The sequence below is a fragment of the Pithys albifrons genome, chromosome Z, assembly GCF_047495875.1.
Source record: "Pithys albifrons albifrons isolate INPA30051 chromosome Z, PitAlb_v1, whole genome shotgun sequence".
Lineage (NCBI taxonomy): Eukaryota > Metazoa > Chordata > Aves > Passeriformes > Thamnophilidae > Pithys > Pithys albifrons.
The window spans coordinates 62,060,968-62,082,211 of NC_092497.1; the positions used below are offsets into that span (position 1 = coordinate 62,060,968).

Genomic DNA, 21,244 nt, shown 5'->3' on the forward strand with positions numbered 1-21,244 from the left:
GGCACAAACCCAAGGGGGTTTGTTTGCCCTTGTGCTGAGACCCCTGTGGCTCCCCCAAGTCCAGAGCAAAAGGAAAAGAAAAACCTGTTGGTGCAGGCAAGGGCTGTGGTCTGGGCGAGAGCGGTGATCTCCTGCTGTCGAGGTCCTGCTGCTGCTCTGGATCCGACGAGAAGGTCCTGAGGTCTTCTTACCCACCACTTATGTACCCTCAGGGAGCACTCAGTCCCTCCCCCTGGGCGGGGACTCACACAATGGGTGATTAACTCTGGGAGCCAGGGGTTGTTGAGCTGTTGATGGCCCATTAGCAGCTCCGCCCCCCTCAGGCTGGGTGTGAAGTGATAATGGCTCCCTGGGCAGCTGCTGCTAATGGCCCATTGTCCTTGGGGAATGAATAGAGGGGGTGGAATACACAGGTTTGATCACCACCACACAGGGTTAGCTGGTCCCTCCAGCTGAACTAGGACATTATCCACCCCTTATTCCACTCCATCTAGTCATTCCCAAATTAACCCCCTTTTTACCTATACATATATATACACATGTATACAATGAAACATTACAAACTCTTCTCGCTCAAAATTAGGTCCCCTTGTGGTACACAACGTGTTTCTCCATCTTTTTGCATTACCCACCAAGTGCAACCAGGTCCTTGAGCAAAGACAATCCCTCGGGTGGGTTTGCCTTTGTTTGAGGTGGGACTAACCCAAACAGTCTTTCCTAACATACCTCTCATATGGACCACAGGGACTTTATCTCCATCTACAGTATTCAAGAGTTCTGATTGGGCAGGGCCAGCTCGATTGATGGAGCCCCGGGTGTTGACCAACCAGGTGGCCTTTGCCAAATGCAGCTCCCAGTGTTTGAAAGTTCCCCCACCCAACGCCTTCAAGGTTGTTTTCAGCAGTCCATTACATCGCTCAACTTTCCCGGCAGCTGGAGCATGGTAGGGGATATGATACACCCACTCAATGCCGTGCTCTCTGGCCCAGGTGTCTATGAGGCTGTTCTTGAAGTGGGTGCCGTTGTCAGACTCTATTCTTTCTGGTGTGCCGTGTCTCCACAGGACTTGTTTCTCAAGGCCCAGGATGGTATTCCGGGCAGTGGCGTGAGATACGGGGTATGTCTCCAGCCATCCAGTGGTTGCCTCTACCATGGTCAGCACGTAGCGCTTGCCTTGGCGTGTTTGGGGAAGTGTGATGTAGTCAACTTGCCAGGCTTCCCCATACCTGTATTTCGACCACCGTCCACCATACCATAGAGGCTTCACCCGCTTGGCCTGCTTGATGGCAGCACATGTGTCACAGTCATGGATAACCTGTGAGACACTGTCCATAGTTAGATCCACCCCTCGGTCACGAGCCCATCTGTATGTTGCATCTCTGCCTTGATGACCAGAAGCATCATGGGCCCATCGGGCTAGAAACAATTCACCTTTATGCTGCCAATCCAGATCCACCTGAGAGACTTCAATCCTGGCAGCTCGATCCACCTGCTTGTTGTTACGATGCTCCTCATTAGCCCGGCTCTTGGGTACATGAGCATCTACGTGACGGACCTTCACACTCAGCTTCTCTACCCGGGCAGCGATGTCCTGCCACATCTCAGCCGCCCAGATGGGTTTCCCTTTGCGCTGCCAGCCGGCCTTTCTCCAGCGCTCCAGCCATCCCCACAGAGCATTGGCCACCATCCACGAGTCAGTGTAAAGGTAGAGTCTTGGCCACTTCTCTCGTTCGGCGATATCCAAAGCCAGCTGAACAGCTTTCAGCTCTGCGACCTGACTTGATCCACCTTGTCCTTCAGTCGCTTCTGCAACTCGACGTGTAGGACTCCATACAGCTGCTTTCCATTTCCGGCCTGTCCCTACAATGCGGCAGGAGCCATCTGTGAAGAGAGCATATCGCTTCTCCTCTTCTGGTAGCTGGTTATATGGTGGGGCCTCCTCAGCTCGTGTCACCTGCTCCTCTTCTTCTTCAGAGGACAATCCGAAACTCTCACCTTCCGGCCAGTTGGTGATGATTTCCAAAATCCCAGGGCGATTAGGATTCCCTATCCGGGTTCGCTGTGTGATCAGAGCGATCCACTTACTCCATGTGGCATCAGTGGCGTGATGGGTAGAAGGAGCTTTTCCTTTGAACATCCAGCCCAACACTGGTAGTCGGGGTGCCAGGATGAGCTGTGCCTCAGTGCCAATCACTTCTGAGGCAGCTCGAACTCCTTCATAAGCTGCCAGGATCTCTTTCTCAGTTGGGGTGTAGCTGGCCTCAGATCCTTTGTATCCCCGGCTCCAGAATCCCAGTGGTCGTCCTCGAGTCTCCCCAGGTACTTTCTGCCAGAGGCTCCAGGATGGGCCATTCTCCCCGGCTGCAGTGTAGAGCACATTCTTCACATCCTGTCCTGTCCTGACTGGCCCAAGGGCTACTGCATGGGTAATCTCCTGTTTAATCTGCTCAAAGGCTTGTTGTTGTTCAGGGCCCCACTGGAAATCATTTTTCTTCCGTGTCACAAGGTAGAGAGGGCTTACAATCTGACTGTACTCAGGGATATGCATCCTCCAAAAGCCCACGGTGCCTAGGAAAGCCTGAGTTTCCTTCTTGCTGGTCGGTGGGGACATAGCTGCTATTTTGTTGATCACCTCTGTTGGAATCTGACGACGCCCGTCTTGCCATTTCACTCCTAGGAACTGAATTTCCTGAGCAGGTCCCTTGACCTTACTTCGTTTAATGGCAAAACCAGCTCTTAGGAGAATCTGGATTATCTTCTTTCCTTTCTCATAAACCTCCCCTGCTGTGTTCCCCCATACAATGATGTCATCGATGTACTGTAGATGTTCTGGAGCCTCACCCTTTTCCAATGCAGTCTGGATCAGTCCATGGCAAATGGTGGGACTGTGTTTCCACCCCTGGGGCAGTCGATTCCAGGTGTACTGCACCCCCTTCCAGGTGAAAGCAAACTGCGGCCTGCACTCTGCTGCCAACGGAATGGAGAAAAAGGCATTGGCAATGTCGATGGTGGCATACCACTTGGCTGCCTTGGACTCCAGCTCATACTGAAGCTCCAGCATGTCCGGCACAGCGGCACTCAGGGGGGGTGTGACCTCATTGAGACCACGGTAATCCACCGTCAGCCTCCACTCTCCACTGGACTTCCGTACTGGCCATATGGGGCTATCAAAGGGTGAGTGAGTCTTGCTGACCACCCCTTGGCTCTCCAGCTCACGAATCATCTTGTGTATGGGGGTCACAGAGTCTCGGTCAGTGCGGTATTGCCGACGGTGCACTGTGGCTGTGGCCAGCGGTACCAATTGTTCTTCAACTTTCAGCAATCCTACAGCAGAAGGGTCCTCTGAGAGGCCAGGCAAGGTGCTCAGCTGTCTGATTTCCTCTGTCTCCACAGCAGCTATGCCAAAGGCCCAACGCAGTCCCTTTGGGTCTTTGAAATATCCATTCCTTAGGTAGTCTATGCCAAGGATACATGGGGCTTCTGGACCAGTCACAATGGGGTGTCTATGCCATTCCTTGCCAGTCAAGCTGACTTCAGCTTCCAGTACAGTCAGCTGTTGGGATCCCCCTGTTACCCCAGAAATAGAGATGGATTCTGCCCCGACGTATCCTGATGGCATCAACGTGCATTGTGCGCCAGTGTCCACTAAAGCTTTGTATTTCTGTGGGTCTGATGAGCCAGGCCACCGAATCCACACAGTCCAATAAACCCGATTGTCCCTCTCCTCTACCTGGCTAGAGGCAGGGCCCCCCTAGTTCTGGTCATGGTATTCACTGCGCTCTCCCTGTGAATATGACCGGGAGGTTCCTTCAAGAGGATCGGGCATAACATCATCATTCCTATACTGTCTGGAGCCTTGCCCACGAGAGACCGGAGCAGCCTTCAACCTTGAAGAATTGCCTGTGTTAGTTGTGCCTCTTTGCAATTCACGTACCCGAGCTGCTAAGGAAGAGGTGGGTTTCCCATCCCACTTCCTCATATCTTCTCCATGCTCATGGAGGTAAAACCACAGATTGCCGCGTGGAGTGTACCCTTTCTCCTTAGCTGGGAGACGCCTGCTTCTGATGGCGGAGACTCTTGTTTGTTCTGGAGAGATATGGAAGAGTCCTTCCTTAATCTTCTCTTCCAGTTCAGCCAGTTTTGTTTCCACAGCTGAGACATGGGCTCGTAATGGAGCAGTGACAGTGTCTTCATAAATCCTGAGTTTGCTGACCAGTGCACCCACCTTGTCTTCTCCCTCTCTCCACTGCAATGTTGCAAGGTAGCGAGAATACATTTCTGGCCCAAGTCGTGCAAATTTTAACCACATCTGGGATGTGCACTGGACACCATCTGGACTTTTAGGGAATCTCTCATCCTCTGAAAAGATTATCTCCAGTACGGCTAATTCCCTTAAGCACCGGATACCTTGTTCCATCGTGTTCCACTGTCCTTGCTGTACGTGGAGGTCCTCCTTACAAAGATATCTCTCCCTCACGCTTGACAACAGTCGCCGCCAGAGGCTGAGAGTTTCCTGTCTCTTTCCAATGCCCTGATCAATGACAACATCTCGAGACAGGGATCCCAGCTGCCTTGCCTCACTCCCATCTAGAATTGTATCATTGGCTGCAGCATCCCAGATTCGAAGTAGCCAGGTCAAGATGGACTCATTTGCCTGTCGTGTGAACTCTCTCCGGAGCTCACGCAGCTCTCCCAGGGATAGGGACCGGGTGATTATTTCTGGCTCCATTTCTTCTGCTTGAGATGAAGGTCCTGACTCTTCCTCGTCATGCACTATACGAACTGATTTGGTCTTTGATTTTCTTTTCTGGACAGGGGCAACTGCTATTGGTTTCTGTTGTCCTTCTGGCTCCTCCATGGTTTGCGTGGACATGGTGCTGGTTGATGTATCTCTCTTCCTCTCTGGCTCAGTCATGGTCTGGGTGGACATGGCGCTAGTTGATGTATCTCTCTTCCTCTCTGGCTCAGTCATGGTCTGGGTGGACATGGCGCTAGTTGATGTATCTCTCTTCCTCTCTGGCTCAGTCATGGTCTGGGTGGACATGGCGCTAGTTGATGTATCTCTCTTCCTCTCTGGCTCAGTCATGGTCTGGGTGGACATGGCGCTAGTTGATGTATCTCTCTTCCTCTCTGGCTCAGTCATGGTCTGGGTGGACATGGCGCTAGTTGATGTATCTCTCTTCCTCTCTGGCTCAGTCATGGTCTGGGTGGACATGGTGCTGGTGGGTTTGCTCCTTTTCTCCTCCTCCTGATGATGCTGTACCACACCAAGCAGTGTGCGGTAGGCAGTGGCCAGGGCCCAGCAGGTTGCTGTGAGCTGCACATCTCTGGGACTACCAGAGCATCTTCCTTTCACATAGCTTAGCATTTTGGCAGGGTCCTGCAGTTGTTCCGGGGTGAATTTCCAGATCATTTGAGGAGAGAAGGTCTCCAAATACTGGCCCATATCTTCCCACTTCCCGTGCCACTCAACATCATCCGCTCCCAGGGCAGGCCTCCAGCAAGTCTCCTTAGAGAGCCCAGTTCTGACCCTAAACATGGTGTATACAGTACAGAGGAGACAAGGCAACACTAACAGCAGGATTATGCTGTCCCTAACATCAAAAGGAAGCTCAATATTTTCAATGATTGTTGTAGCAGAGGTGAAAAGGTGGAAGTAACCATCTCCGCCTGTTTTCCCCACAGTCTGGGTGCTATTTTTAATGAGACCCCAGAGGTAACAACCCAAACCAGGACAGGCAGACCAGACTGAATATACATTCACAATGAAATTCATTGCTTCTGATGTTATGACAACATAAACATAGTATATTAATAAAGCAATTTTGATCCTTCTCCCTGGTATTAAAGAGAGCATCAAAACAGGCACATGGTTCCCCATGTGTCGAAATATGAACAGGCCCAGATACACCATCCACATGAATACATCAAGCAACATGGTAGTCAGGGAGTTTCTGTACCCAAATACACAAAATGAAATTGTAGTTCTGACTTCTCTCTCGTGCCCCACGTTGGGCGCCAAAAGATGTGCTGGTTTGAAGGTGAACCAGCAGGGGAAATGAACTCACCACGAGAGAGATTATAAGTCAGAGCTAAAATTTAATAATAATATTACAATAACAACACTGATACACAAGGGAAATTGCTTTCAACTCACAATACCCCAGCAGTATAACCCAGTGTCCTGGGGCACAAACCCAAGGGGGTTTGTTTGCCCTTGTGCTGAGACCCCTGTGGCTCCCCCAAGTCCAGAGCAAAAGGAAAAGAAAAACCTGTTGGTGCAGGCAAGGGCTGTGGTCTGGGCGAGAGCGGTGATCTCCTGCTGTCGAGGTCCTGCTGCTGCTCTGGATCCGACGAGAAGGTCTTGAGGTCTTCTTACCCACCACTTATGTACCCTCAGGGAGCACTCAGTCCCTCCCCCTGGGCGGGGACTCACACAATGGGTGATTAACTCTGGGAGCCAGGGGTTGTTGAGCTGTTGATGGCCCATTAGCAGCTCCGCCCCCCTCAGGCTGGGTGTGAAGTGATAATGGCTCCCTGGGCAGCTGCTGCTAATGGCCCATTGTCCTTGGGGAATGAATAGAGGGGGTGGAATACACAGGTTTGATCACCACCACACAGGGTTAGCTGGTCCCTCCAGCTGAACTAGGACAACATCTCAGTAGGCTTGCAAAATTCTACCAATGCGATGGTTCTATTTAGGTAACTAAGTGGTATTAGAACATCCCTCTCTCCATATTGTGCCATTTCTTGTAGCTGTGGAGAGGCTGGTTTGTTTTTACTTAATTTTCATTCTTACAGCTTTCTGTGCTCTCAAAGAAATTGCAGCATTGAAATAATACATATTTAATCTCTTTAGGAAGATTATCCTTAGCAAATACTAGTGATCATGGCTTTAGAGGTTTCAAGTGCCGTATTTCAAGACAGTGTAAATTATTGTCTCACATTAGCAAGACAAGCTCCTTTCCCCTCTTGTTGTGAGGACTTTTGCAGAGAACTGGAAAATTGCTCCATTTTGTAATAAATGTTTTTGTTTCAACTCATCCATTTTCCAAGCCCTACCAGTAGGGCTACCTCAGATAGTCAGCTTTGATTTTGTTCTTTTTGTTTGTTTTGGTTTTGTTTTCAGTTTCAACAGATGGATCTAAATTTGTTAGTAATTTCCAGAAGACTCAAAACATGATTCTCCTGACTGTTGTCAGACTCAATATTCACCCACTTTTATCTACAGGACCATTGTGCAGAGTATTTTTTTCTGCAGAACCCAGTGCCTCTTCCCATCTTTAGATGACCCCTTTGCAATGCAACACCTGTCACTCTGTCACACCGTTTTTCTTAATAGTCCCAGTCCTCCAGTGGGCAAGGACCAGCTCTCCTTCCCAGATAGCTTATGTGCAGGCTGAAATTTTCTAGGCTGCAGGATCTTTTTTTCCTATTCTTTATGTTTGTTTTTCACACTCTGGTAACAAGGTACCATGAAAGGTGACTGATGGACAGCTGATATTTATGACCACAGGGCAGTTTTTTTCCTTTGTGTAAGTGTCTGTGTGGCCTCCCCTTGACACTTGCAGAGCACCAGGGACAGAGTTAAACCAGAGCTTCAAGGCAATGGCTAGAAAAGTCACTGTTGAGTTGTCAGGTGATGAGTATTAACAAAAAGGGAACTAAAGGTTGACCTTTAAGGGGACTAGGCAAAATGCAGAGCAGAAAAACAGAATTTGCTCGGTGACCACTGGATAAAATCATGGCAAGATTAATAAGGCACTGTCTGATTGTGCATATTGTGTGATGCTGAGGACAGAGACCACCAATTCAGGCAGAAGCCATGGCAATTTTGAGCAAATTCCTTCAAAGACTCCAGAGAGGAGCTATCAATGGGTCCCACCACTGACGACAGATGTCACCATCCCAAAAGACAGAGATGTGGCACTTAGTGACATGGTCTAGTGGTGGGCTTGGCAGTGCTGCGTTAATGGTTGGACTGTATGATCTTACAGATCTTTACCAATGTAAATGATTCCATGACTCTATGACGAAAGGTCTTTGTCTTTATTAGATGGATGTAGATGTATTAGATGGAAGCCCACAGTCAATGACCAAGCCCCACCAACAGCAGCATGGACCTCTCCCCTAGGCATTGTCAGGAGGTTCATGGCACTGTACCTTCCCCAGCATCAACACCTGAGGAAAATAGTGGGCCTGCAGTGACAGGATCAGTTTGGGCTGCCACTGTTTGTATGTTTTCACATATTGTTATTTTAATTATCAGGTTAGAGACCATTTGTGTGAGGCATCAGTAAGTTTTTCATTTTAATAGTTGGGATAATGTTATGTAACAATATATAATTTCCCCCCTCCATGTGTTAGTTGTTATCTGACTGAACCGCCAGTCAATGGACAAATCAGTTTAAAGTCTACAGCTTCAGTTGTCCTATAACATTTGCAAATATAGAATGGAGAATATATAAGCCTTTCAAGTGACACAGAAGATACAGTTTCAACAATAACTTTTTTTTTAAAATGTAGCTTAAAAGTTATGAAACAGTGTGTATACAGAGTTAAGTTTTCCCAAAGCAAAGGTTGCTCAGAGCCCCATCCAACCTGGCCTTGAATGTTTCCAGGGATGGGGAATCCACCACCTCTCTGGTCAACCCCTGCTATTGTTTTTCCACCCTCATTGTAAAAACCTTCTTCTGCAGGCTCTCCTGAGCTTCTTAGGTCGAGCTAATGGGATGAAGGGAAAAGTCCTAGGAGCCTGGCTCCTTCTGAACAGGTGTGAGAGTAACCATAGGGTAGAGGAAGGGCTAAGTGTAATTGTAGAAGAAGTGAAAACGAATTGCATTGATCATGTCCAGATGTAATATGTGCAAATACAGTTCTGCCAATCTCTATTCCCTCCTGCACCATGCTCTGCCCTAAGCAGGGACCTAGCAATTTTACCACAAAGAAATTCATTGGAAACTAAAGCACAATTTAAAATCAAGAGTACTCATGCAATATTGTTTGTGACTAGCACTCAACATGAACAGCCACTGCTACCCACAATTACCTCTGGTGTAGAGGGGAAGATGGAATCACTGCAGCAATCCATTCCAAGTCTGAGTTAGCTGCATCCCCCATGAATGATCCAATGGGTGCCTTGGGTAAGTGGTTTTGCTGGAGAGGCTTATACAAAACCACAAAGTCAAGTACTTCTGACCTCTGCACTTTCAAACTCATCTTTATTGGTTTCTCAGCTTGAAGAGTCACTGCAAATTTTCCAGCCTCAGGCTGAATCATACCTTTCCATGACAACTTTGTTTTGAAGTGCAATTTGTAATGAGCAAAGTGCTCATTATGTGCCAGATAGAGAGAGATGGAAAGAGACAGCATTTGAATTCTGCCACAGAAAATATAATTCCTCACTGAGATTGGTAAAAAATTATAAGTAGGAAAATGAATCTCAAAGTTAGAGAAAAATTACCCTCTGTGGGCAAGATTGGGAGTGGACAAGAATCAGGTAAAGCCTAAGAAGTGATGTCAAAAAGGAACGATGGATGTAAATGATACAAACTGATGTTAAGTCCAAGAATAATTCCCATGCCTCTTAACATAACAGTGGGAAAGATCTACTTTGGAGTGCCCACTCCTTCGATGTTTAGTTTAATAAATCTGTCCCAGTTATGAAATTGCATGTCCTAAAATCTGCAAATTCTTGGCCAGGAAGGAATGGACAAAGAGAAAAGTATGCACATGGGAGATGTGTTAGAAGTAGGATAATTCAGGAACATGTAGATCTGGACTTAGCAGAGCTTACCCCACAAAGACACAGACTTACAAGTGGTCTGTTTCTGCTCACTCTTTCTGATTGCAAAAGGACCTTTGAGCATGTGAGGAATTGTTCAAGGTCTTGAGCAACTTCTTAGATTCACGGAATGCTAGAATAGTTTAGTTTTGAAGAGACCTTAAAGACCAAGTCCCCTGTCATAGGCAGGGATGCCACCCACCAGAACGGGTTGCTCCAAGGTCTGTCCAACCTTGGACACTTCCAGAGATGGGACATCCACAGCTTCTCTGGGCAGGCTGTGACAGGGCCTCACCATCTGAAAAAGTTCTTAATTACTGTATCTCAACTAAATCTACCTCTTTCACCTTAAGGCATTTCCCCTTGTCCTGTCACTCCATGCCCTTATCAAAAGTCCCTCTCCAGCTCTCTTGCCTTTAGCCCCTGGAAGGGGGTCTAAGGTCTCCACAGAGCCTTCCCCTCCAGGCTGAACAATCCCAATTCTCTCAGTCTGTCTTCATAGCAGAGCTGCTCCAGCCCTCCAATCACCTTTGTGGCCTCCTCTGTACTTGCTCCATCAGGTCCATGTCCTTCTTATGTTTGGGACCTCAGAGCTGGATGCAGTCCTACAGATCAGGTCCCATGAGTGAGGAATGGACTGGCTGAAACACCCCCTTGACCTGCTGCCCACACTTTTACTGATGCAGTCCATGACAGTTTTGGCTTTCTGGGCTGCCAGAGCACATTGCCAAGTCATGTTGAGCTTGTCCACCAACACCCCCGATCCTCCTCAGGGCTTCTCTCCATCCATTCTCCTCCCAACCTGTATCTGTGCTTGGGATTGCCCCAACACATATGCAGGACCTTTCACTTGGCCTCACTGAACTTCATGAACTGAGTCTTTCAGTTAAGTCACCTGAACCAGCCTATTGGACCTTAGTTTCTGAACAAAACCTCAGTTTTGCCTGTTGGGTTAGTGCAGCTGTAGATCAAGTAAGGACTATGGTTAGACACCAAGTCCTAGAACAGCTCAACCTGTCCTTCTTTCTGGTCATCACATGGAAGTTAGACTAAAAAGACTGAATCACTTTAAAGCATTAACATGTCTTCCAGCTGTGAACCATCCATAAAGACTCTCTTAAAATGCCATGCTTAAAGCTTATTCAACACTGAGTAAAAAGAATTCCATGGGACTGTTGACAGGACAAAATCTGACTTTTCAAACTGGAGCAGCTATTCTCCCACCTCCTCTCCATTGGTGGATAGGCCTTGAGGAACTTTTGAGAACTTAAAATATGTCACTGTTTTTCTGTGCCATGAACACAGGAGTGTTTAAGACTTACCTAGAAAACAATGACACTCAGTATTGCATCACTGAATATTAAGGGGTTAAAGAAAATGTAAGAAAGTGAAAGAACTGGATTTGCCTCAGAGATAACACACTAGCCACACCTGTACAGGAAAATGGTATGGTTTTTCCTCCTATTTTTAAATTGCAAAGTGCTTTCAGAAGAGTAGCTGCAAAAATGATGTGCTACCTATCAGATTTTTTCCTCTCCAGTTTGAATGCAAGATTGATTCTCTCTTTACTCATGTTCGATTTTCTTCATAAAAACACAAATCCAATTGGTTTTATAATATGACTTCCGCAGGTGGTCCTGCCAGGGCTGATATTCTGTACTACTGTATTTGCTATGTCAGGAAAAATGTTTCTGTTTCTAGGCACAGTCTTGAGAACCCAAGGCTTAGAGCAGTATGCTCCAAATTTGTTTTGATCACACACCTCTACTGGTAACTTTTTGAGTGTAGCTACTTGTGATTTTTACATATATATAAATAAAACCCTTGATTTCTAATACTTAATTCTTGCAGCCCCGTGGATCATCTCATGCCCTCCACCTGGGACTGTATGAAACAAACTCTACAGACCACTAGATGGAAGGAGCAAATACATATTCTAGGAAAGAAACCCAGTACAAATTGAAGGCATATTTTTAACTGGAATTGATTCTATGTCTTAGCTATTTCCACAGGAATACAGAGCAGACAGCCCTGGATGCATTTTCTGGGGTGAGACTCTCATGATCACAGGAAGCTCCTTATGTCTCATCACTGGGGAAATACCAGGGAGGTAAGTTTTCTCTGCTGTAGAGTTTTGAGTTTTAAGACAGTTGAGGTAACTATTATCATTACCATCTCGTACAAGTAGCTGCCATGTCAGGAAAAGATCAGGGTGTATTAGGAATTTGGGATGTACTGAATTCCCTGTCTCTCTGTGGATGGTGATACACACACAGCTGAGTGGAATCAGACAGGTTTGCTCTGTAGTGTGTCAGACCACGTTTTTTAGTGCCCCTGTTTGTCTCCAGAAGAGCTCTCTGACACACACACTGCACACCCAACGTGGCCGCACAGTCTCATTGATGTTCTTCTCATGCTCTGATCTGATTGTCTTGGGATTAGAAGCTCTTTTGAAGCCTCATGCTTCCCTTCAGCTGCCACCCATCTCTGCCATGTGGGCATGTCCACTGCACAATAAGAACAAGCGGAAGCAGTTGTCAGCACAAATAAATCCTCACTTACGTGACTCAAGTTCATCGCTTACCTCCGTGACAGCAAAGCTTCTTTTCCCACATGGAACAACCTTGTACCACTTGTCGTGCAGAACATCCATGAAACCATGGGATTTGTACTGGCTTATCAGTTCAGAGATGTTTGAGGTGAGCGGAGAGTTGGGGGGAAGGCCAATGCCATATCCTAGCAGGAAAAACAGTACAATAATCTCTCTCTTTCTTGTTTGCTTTTTGCTAAAGGATGTTCATTTCAGTTGTCATTTACTGGTGTGGATTGGCACTCTGTTTTAGCCAGCCAGTTCAAACAGGAGACTGCCTTACTGTAGACTGAGAATGCTGAGACAAGGCCTTTTGCTGTGCAAAATAAAGCCACTCAATATAAACAGGATATGCAAATTCAAAATTATTAAGGCCGCAGAAGTAGTATGTAAAACTGGAGGCTCAAAAAATTTAAAATGGAAGTACAAATGGAAAAATAAATCTGTCTTGTCTCTAGAAACACAGACTTTTGCACGCCATTGCCACAGGTTCTTTGTCTTTTTTTTAGCAATGCTAAAGGGCCTCAATGTAACACAAACCATTCTGTGATCCCTTTACATTGTTAGAGCAGTGGATGTGACTGTGGTGTCAGAGATGTGACATTTTCTTCCTATTCATTTTCTGATGAGGAGCCATATGCATATAAATGTATATGGGAACAGTCTGCATTGTTTGCACTCAGCACTTTAAAGCCTGGGGGCTACATTTTCAATTCCTGCATTTCTGCTCTGGCAGTGACAAGGACCTTCAGATACTAATAAATACAGTTTTCAGCCACTGTGTTGTCTTTCACCATGTTAAAATGCTGGTAAAGGACTCAGTGTAAGTGAAAATGGATTCAGTAACTCTCTGAATATGGTATTTCTATTTGCAGAATCTTGAGTTTGACTTCAGAAATTCTAAACAAATACAAATCATGCCTGGAAGACATGCAGTTGCATGCAGAGATGTCCTGCCAATTGTCTGCAGAGATTCCTCTTTAGTCCAATGTGGAATTTTGTTTTTCAGTCCAGAATTCAGAATTTCAGGCTGTCTCATTAAAAAACTCGTAAGACCACAGGAAGAAAGAAAATACCCCCACAAGTACACAAGTGGCGAATTTGTGAAGACAGGGCTTGCCTTTCCATGAGAGATACAGTGATATGTGTACCTACAATGCAACGGTCTCCTTTGCTGCTCAGTTTTTGAACATCATGCCTGAATATTGCTAACATTGATGGATTTATTTCAGAGAAGGCACAGCTAAGATGAATATCCCATTTTCAGCATATTTCTTTTGTAATTGAGTGACATGAACTCCAGTCATGCAAAATCATACAGTTTGGGGTTTATTTGTTGGGTTTTTCCTATATAAGTCTGATTTACTTGACTCAAAGTTGTGGAAGCTTTTGGTTTCCTTCAGTAGAGCTGTCCTTACTGAAAGGGAAGATTTATTGGGTTGCAGGCACATGGTGAAACACGTAGCTTGCTCACGCACAAATCCTACTGCAGCCTGAGCAGCTCTCTGCATGTCTACACTCCTTGATAACAAAAAGAAAAGAAGGAAATTGATTGCTTTCAGGTCTCTCATGTGAATTCATACAGGAGACGCTGACAAAGTACAGCAAAAAGGAGTGTTCTACAAAGTGCCTTGTCCTGGTGACTTGTGGTTGAAATGATAACACTCAGCTTCCTCTGGCCATCACTTCACGTATTTGTGTCCTCCATCAGGTCTGAACGTTTTGAAGGAGGTTCTTTTAATGTGTGATAGGAGTGGCCAGAGCAATTCCCCTTGGAGGAGAGGAAAGTGGGAGCATCAATCCCTTTCACTGGCCATCTGTTATGGGTTTAGCTAGGCCAAAATTTAAGTTTTAGTTTTAGAGCAAGCCCTTGGATTATCAGTTGACTCTAGCTGGGCTGGGCTAGCTGACAGCTGATTTCTATTGCCAGTGGTATTCCATACCATATTCTGATGTCATCTCAAATATAAAAACAGCTGTAGGAGGGGCTTAGTTCAGTTCCTCATGGCTACTGACCTGGGACGGCGTATCGTGTTGTTTTCGTGGACTAGACCCTACTGCTGCTTGCTGCTATGGTATCTTAGGAGAGTAAAATGTTTGGTCGTAATTTTCTCCCTGCTTGGGTCTGTCCCTTGGGAGATTGTGTTCTCCTGGGTGATTTGTAGCTACAATTGTGGGATTTGTGTTTGATGGGGAGCGGGGAGTTATTGTTTATTATGTCTAACTTATGTAGGTGTGTGTTATATTGTAGTCTACTTTTAATTTTCTCCTTTTTTTGTGTAAACATATAAGTAGTTAAGTTCAAGTTTAAGTCTTGGAGTTCTTTTTCCCTCTCTTTTCTCAGCGGGGGGAGGGAGGCTCTGACACTGTGTTGGGCAGTTGGCATTTTGGCAGCTCAACCCAAGACACCTTCTGTCACGAAAGTGGTTCCTAAGGTCTCATTGCTGCCATGTGCTGGAAGTAGCTTTACACAAGCTTTGCTTCCAGGTGGTCTTTTGACCTGTCCTTCCTAATCCCTCAAGGCTGCAGGAGGCTGCACACCAGGGCAAGCTCCCTTCTCAATTAACTACAAATCCAGTGGGAATCTTGAGCTGACCTTTAAAATAGGAACAGCATTTGTCTGCTTCAGGTGAAACTGTAGAACTGCATTTTGGACATGTTTCACTGAGTTTTGAGCATGTGTCAACAAAGTAAGCTGGCAGGAAGGAAGCCTCATCTCAGAGGCCTCTTTAATTTATGGTGAGCAGTTAATTGGACTGTGCGTCCTACTAGTCTGGAGACGGACTGTCTTTGAGTAATTCCTAAACAGAGAATGGCAACAGGTCATAGAATCACTGCATAGTTTGGGCTGGAAGGCACCTTTGAGATCATCCAATTCCAAACCTATTGGAATGGGCAGGGACACCTACTAGACCAGGCTGCTCAAAGCTTCATCCAATCTGGCCTTGAAACAGATGGTACAAGAGACGTGAAAGCTCAAAAACCAAAAAAAAAAAAAAAAAGGCTGAAGATTTCACCCTGCTTAATTACTGAGGGTTTTATTATAATCCTCAAGGGGTCCACAATTTCACCCCCATACTTTCACTGAGAATAGCACATCACAACACAGCAACTGTGACACATGAAGAACAAAGCAGCATGTTATAAAACTGATTATTACCTTCAATGGCAAAGGGTTTTCCCACAGTTAGAAGCTTGCAGTCAGCATCTATTGATACTTCATAATCTAAGAGCGCTTTATCCATGATGAAGGCATCAAGTTTCTCTGGATCATGCCTGTATTCAACATGAAAAGACTCAGTGATGCTCACAGAACATTGATCTATGCAGTTCTCTGCAAGATTACTATATGAAAACAGAGGCCAGGAACTGGTATTTGCACATTTGCACTTCAAATAGAAATGGACTCATATTTTGAAGAAGGGACTTGTGCATGGAATACGAACTTTGTGCATTTAGAACAAGAAGTTTAGGACTTATTTTGTTCCCACAAAATAGTACTGGTTTGAAACATGGAAAACACTACAATATGCTGGACTTTGACTCAGCTGAGAGGTAGCATAAAGCTTTATTGGAAAAGATCAAAAACTGCTAAAATACTATCACTGTCTTGATTTGTGTTGTTAAAACTACAGGTACTATACCAAAAATGCAGGAGGATAACTCACTCAGTGATGTTCCTCCTTCTTTCTCCTTGAATATGAGGTAAATTACTTCCTTTGCCTAATTCAGCTTTTCTCTATGTTCAGTCTTCATGGGGGACTGAATTTGACTAACATAACAATTTCTCAACTGCATGCTTTCATAAAATAGTGATACAAAAGAACAGTTGCAGTGCCTGTTCTCATCTGATCCAGGGACTGCATCTTTCATTGCTGTCCCCTTAAAATCTAGGTGTTCTCCTGATATGATTACTTCATTGATTTCCATGGACTGATTCCAGTGTAACTCAAAGAACTGCCATGTATCTTAATTATCATTAGGATAGGTCTGGGAAAATACATAAACAGGAAACAACTTCTCATGAAAATTTCTCAGGCCATCTGTTAGGCAACTTCTATGAATAAAATGAACCATTATTTCAGGTTTATTATCAGCTCTCCCATTTCCTGGACAAGTTCTGTGACCCCAGATGTTTAAGCACAAATGCCTCATGGTTCCCTAAAGCGAGAATACTTCTTGTTCCTTACTTTATAGCAATCTAATTCTTCTTTTATTCATCTTCATGATAAATTAAGGTTCCTCTCTGAGAACCTTCTTTCCTTCCACCATGCTGAGGAACCTCACTGGCAAGTTTTGCTTGGGCTGTGATTTTTTCTTTTCCTGAATGCTTCTCACTGCCTGACAAAGGGCTCCCAAGCACAGAAACCTGTCAGGACTTATACAATGCCTGTGCTTCCCCTGGAAATACTCCAGCTTCCTCTCCAAGTGTCACTCCCTCCAAGTGATGATGTGCTTCCTTATCTGCTACACTCCCTTCAATAACTGTTTTGAGGGATAAGTGACACTAAAAGTGGGAATTCTGTCACCACCTCACTGCCATGCTGCCTCACTGGCCAAGGGACCAGATCTGCAGAGGCTCACTTTAGGTAGGCCACTCCATCTGTGGTTGCAGGAACGTTGTACCGCCGCATGTACTCGTGCATCTCCGGGAAGCTCTGCCTCACATAGTCCTCTGCGCTGCTCTCCCGCACGGTCCCAAACCGAAACCCTTGGGATGGGTGGTGGAGCTGAGGAGAGGAAATCAGAAGAGGTTAGCAGAGTCATTTGCCTTCATCACATTTGGTGTCTTGGTCTTGTATGTGTGAACAATTTGTCAGGAACTTTCAGCATTCATGAACCTGCCTCCCTCTGGTGTTTTTCCTGCAGCTTTCCACACCCCAGAAAAATGTGGAAAAGACTTAGAAGATGACTAAACACCCTGTTTCTGTACTCTCAGGCTTTTCTTAGCATGTGAAAAACATTTTCCATAAAATGCCCTGAACACCCAAATCCAGGTGTTTACTGTGACTATTTACCTTTAAAACAAAGTGCTTCAGGAAATCTTATAAGAAGCCTCTGGGATGGCTACAACCCCCTTTCTGGGGCTCTGGATAGCCAGCAAAGGACACACAGTTTGGATTTCTCTTGGAAAAATGTCTTTTATTGATTTCCTGAAGAAGAAATTTAGCTTTCTGCAGAAGGGCAGCACCCTCAGTTCATTTCTAAAAGCCTGGACACCATATCACAGTCTTTGCTGCCATTCTTCAGAGAAAAACTAAGAACTGAAGGGTTGTGTACATCAAAAAGTCACCTCTGGCAGTGAGGAGGGAGAATTCTCCTCTATACAGCAGAAAACAGGCTACAAACATAGACAGTTTTTGCAGTTGTGTGTCCTGTCCTTTTCACAACTGGCTCCACCATGTGTATTTAAGGCCCAAATAGTCTAGTTCAGGTTTCACAGACCTTTGTTTTTGAACTGCCTTCTTTGTCTTTGGAGCATTTAGGGACTTCTGGAGAAATTCTCAAGCTGCAGTAGAGGCATCAGGCAGTTCCCTCCACTATGCCAAGCACTTCCTTGAGCTGACCAAGTGTTGCCAAGCCACACTAATTGGAAAACCTTCAGAAATGTACCAGCCTCTAAAAGGTCAAACTTTCAGAGCACAGGAAGCCAAATAAAGCTAAGGCTGAAGTAGTCATGCTCTATTTGCTTCCCAGGAAGGTCATGGTCTTCACAGCAGCTTGCAAAGATGATCTCACCATGACTATGCTCTGCTGTCCAAAGACCAAGCAAAGAGATCTTTTCTGCTGGTCCATCTGTGTGATCATCTTGGTAGAGCAGAGTGTAGAGAACATAAAGCAACAAAAAGACCATCCTCACTGTTCTCTCCAATGACCCCACGGATAAAAGAGTGTTCCTAGCTTTCTCAGGAATAACAGAGGTAGGATGTAAGGTCAAAGTCACCTTGTTTAGTCTCAAAAGGAACAAAAAAAGCTCTTTTGGATGGTATTTTGATGTCCTGGAAGTTACTAAAATACTGTATTTCTGGTAATTTTTACCTGGAAAGTGGGCAGGTCATTTCCACCTTGTTGTCTGGTGATCTGGTCTTGTGTTGTAGCCCAGGAATAAGACCTGCAGCTAAATGCAAGACTTGAGGGCATGGAGGGAATCCTGGCATGTTTTTTTTCTTGCATTGTTCCAGACTAGATGACTATGGGACAAGTGAGGCAGGGTGTGCCTCCATCCAGAGCTGGCCACAGTGATACTGTGGCAGAAGGACTGTGGGCGCAGAGGGAAATGTTCTTGCCTGGGAGTGTGGGAGCAGCATTCAAGTGCCAGAAGACATAAATAACAGAAGTTAGACTGTGACAATACATCATGGAGACTTCCAGCACAATGCTGTCAATCCAAACCTTGAGACACTGAAGATGACCTGCTTAAAGAATGAGGTTGGAGCAGGCTTCATGCACTCTCTGTTCCAGCAAGCTCATCATCACAGTCAGTATTAATTTTTTTAGGTTTTATTTCTTGGCGGTTTCTGTGAGGAGACTGAAAATCCCACCAAGACTCAACACTGAACCATCTTCCAAGACAAGTTAGGTGTTTGTTGTGATGTTTGTGGCCCACTTAGTGATGGTAACTGTGGTGCAACATCTGATCTGCAGATAAAGTGTGACCGGAAGGCATCTCTCACTCAGACTGTCACCAGGATCTACATCTAGCTCAATATTTAAGCCTCTATTCAGAAAGGCTAGTACAAAGACAGTAAGCTGCATCTCCATGCAGTTTTCTATCCCAAATCCTTTACTGAGGAGTGCCCACGCTTTCCTTTGTGTTGGGCACATTGCCAACTTTCACCACAAATGATGACAAAACTGGAGTGTGGATTAGATTAAAAGTCCATCTGGCTTAATATCTTGTCTCCAGCAACACCATACGTCTGGTAGGAAGTCATGGGAAGTCTGTGTAATCCCTTGCATCCAATACTCAACATGCTTCTGGTAATCTCTTCCTTTTCTTAAGCATCACTTTGCTTGTGCAACTTTATATTTGATAAACCTCAACTCCTTTTACAAAGGATAAATGTTAATAGTGCTTTAATCCTCTATGTCTTTTGGGACTGTTTTCTACCTACTGCTGTTTACCCACATGAGAAAAAGGCTTTCTTGCAGCTAAATGGTAACAGTGGATTGACAATGCAAAATGCTGCCAAAAGCATTTCACTGCTGATCTGCTAAGACTGCTAGGGGTTACTTGCTTCAACAGAAGGTACAAACTTCAGGATGGAAACAAGACTCATCAGTTGTCACTGCTGTTTTCATACTTTTTGTAGTCCTCTCCAGGGAAGATTATGTGAAAAGCTGGAAACCACAAATATCTCTGTTTTGACAGGTTAGGTAAATGTCATAGTCTTCCTGTGAGTCTTGCCTTACTAATTGTCTCCTTTTAAAAAAATCTTTTCTGTTTCTCATGCTCCGTTTCTTTTTTGTATCTTATATTTTAAAAATTATGCATTGAAAGAGTCTTTCTGTTTTCTATAGACCATTAACAGAATTCTAATGCCTAGAGCTTAGAATCATGAACTCTGAAAATCAGCATCTGAAGAATCATAATTTGAAGAATCAAGAACAGATTCTATATATATTTCTTTTTTGAAATGGTTGATCAGAGGAGACAATTACTTGCCTTTTTTGTCAGTAATAGCAAACAGAAAGGCTATCTTATTGAGAAAAAACAGTCATTGAAATTATAGGCATTTCTGCCACGCAGAGATTATACTTCTGTGTATACTTCTGTTTTTGCATTCAAAGCTCATATTGCAGTCAGTATGAAAGGTGAATAACCATCACAAAGCAGGTAAGGGGCACTAGGACCTTTTTGCATCCATAGAGTACCTGCAGATTTGATGGTGATGCAAGTATACACAATTAAAAGTAAATTAATGAAATAGCTACAGATTCATCTCCAGACAGGAGTTTTCTTGGCAGTCAGCTTAGCTAGTCTTACAAAGTCCCTCCAAAATCAGGCATCTATGGCCGGAAGAAATGGAAAGAACAAGGTTTGTTTCAACCAGATGAGAGACTTTGTGGCAACAGTGAAGTCCTGGCTTGACATTTCATTAAACAACATGTGAAGATAGGTATGGGTACAGATACTTCAAAATAACAGTATCTTAAATAAAGGTATTTAAGTTTTTTTAACTGCCAGATCATTGACGGACAGAATCATTTAAGCTGAAAAGGACCCTTAAGATCATGGAGTCCAAGTGCTAACCCATCACTGCCAAGTCCATCACTAAACTGTGTCACAGTGTCACATCTACATGTCTTTCAAATCTCCTCCAGGGATCACAGAATCACAGACTATTCTGAGTTGGAAGGGACCCACAGGATCATCGAGTCCAACTCTTAAGTCAATGGCCCACACAGGGGATTGAACCCATGACCTTGGCATTATTAAAACCAAGTTTTAACCAACTGAGCTAATCTCAGGGATGGTGACTCCACCACTTCCCTGGGCAGCCTTTTCCAATGCCTGGAAATCCTTATGGTGAAGAAATTTTTCCTAGATCTCCCTTTTGAAGACCCATTAGGGTTTAGCAAGTAACCCTTTGAATGCTATCCAGCAAGGCCACCACAGCCAATTGCCTGGGCACTGTAACAGCAAATCTATAGATATATCAGTGGAGTAGCTAAAAAAGAATGTTAAAAGCTATTAGCTATTATTATATTTTAATATTTTGTCTATTAAAACTGAAAAGGGGTTAAAAAGGCGATTTAGTGTTGCTGATTAGTAGCTCTCCCAAAGAAGATGAGAGCTCCAGCAGCTGACAATACCCATTTTTGCATCTGAGGTACTGGTGATCATGGCTTTTCATATGAGCGAGCTG

General features: G+C 44.9%; 1 protein-coding gene across 1 annotated transcript in view; it reads right to left on the reverse strand.

The window, feature by feature from the left end:
* The window catches only part of GRIN3A (glutamate ionotropic receptor NMDA type subunit 3A), a 75,987-nt gene that overhangs the window by 10,441 nt on the left and 44,302 nt on the right, over positions 1–21,244 (reverse strand). The window contains exons 4-6 of the mRNA XM_071581653.1: positions 16,959–17,104; positions 15,535–15,650; positions 12,369–12,520 (exon numbers count right to left, since the gene is read on the reverse strand). Coding sequence (XP_071437754.1) covers positions 12,369–12,520; positions 15,535–15,650; positions 16,959–17,104 — 414 coding nt within the window. The remainder of the gene's footprint in view (positions 1–12,368; positions 12,521–15,534; positions 15,651–16,958; positions 17,105–21,244) is intronic.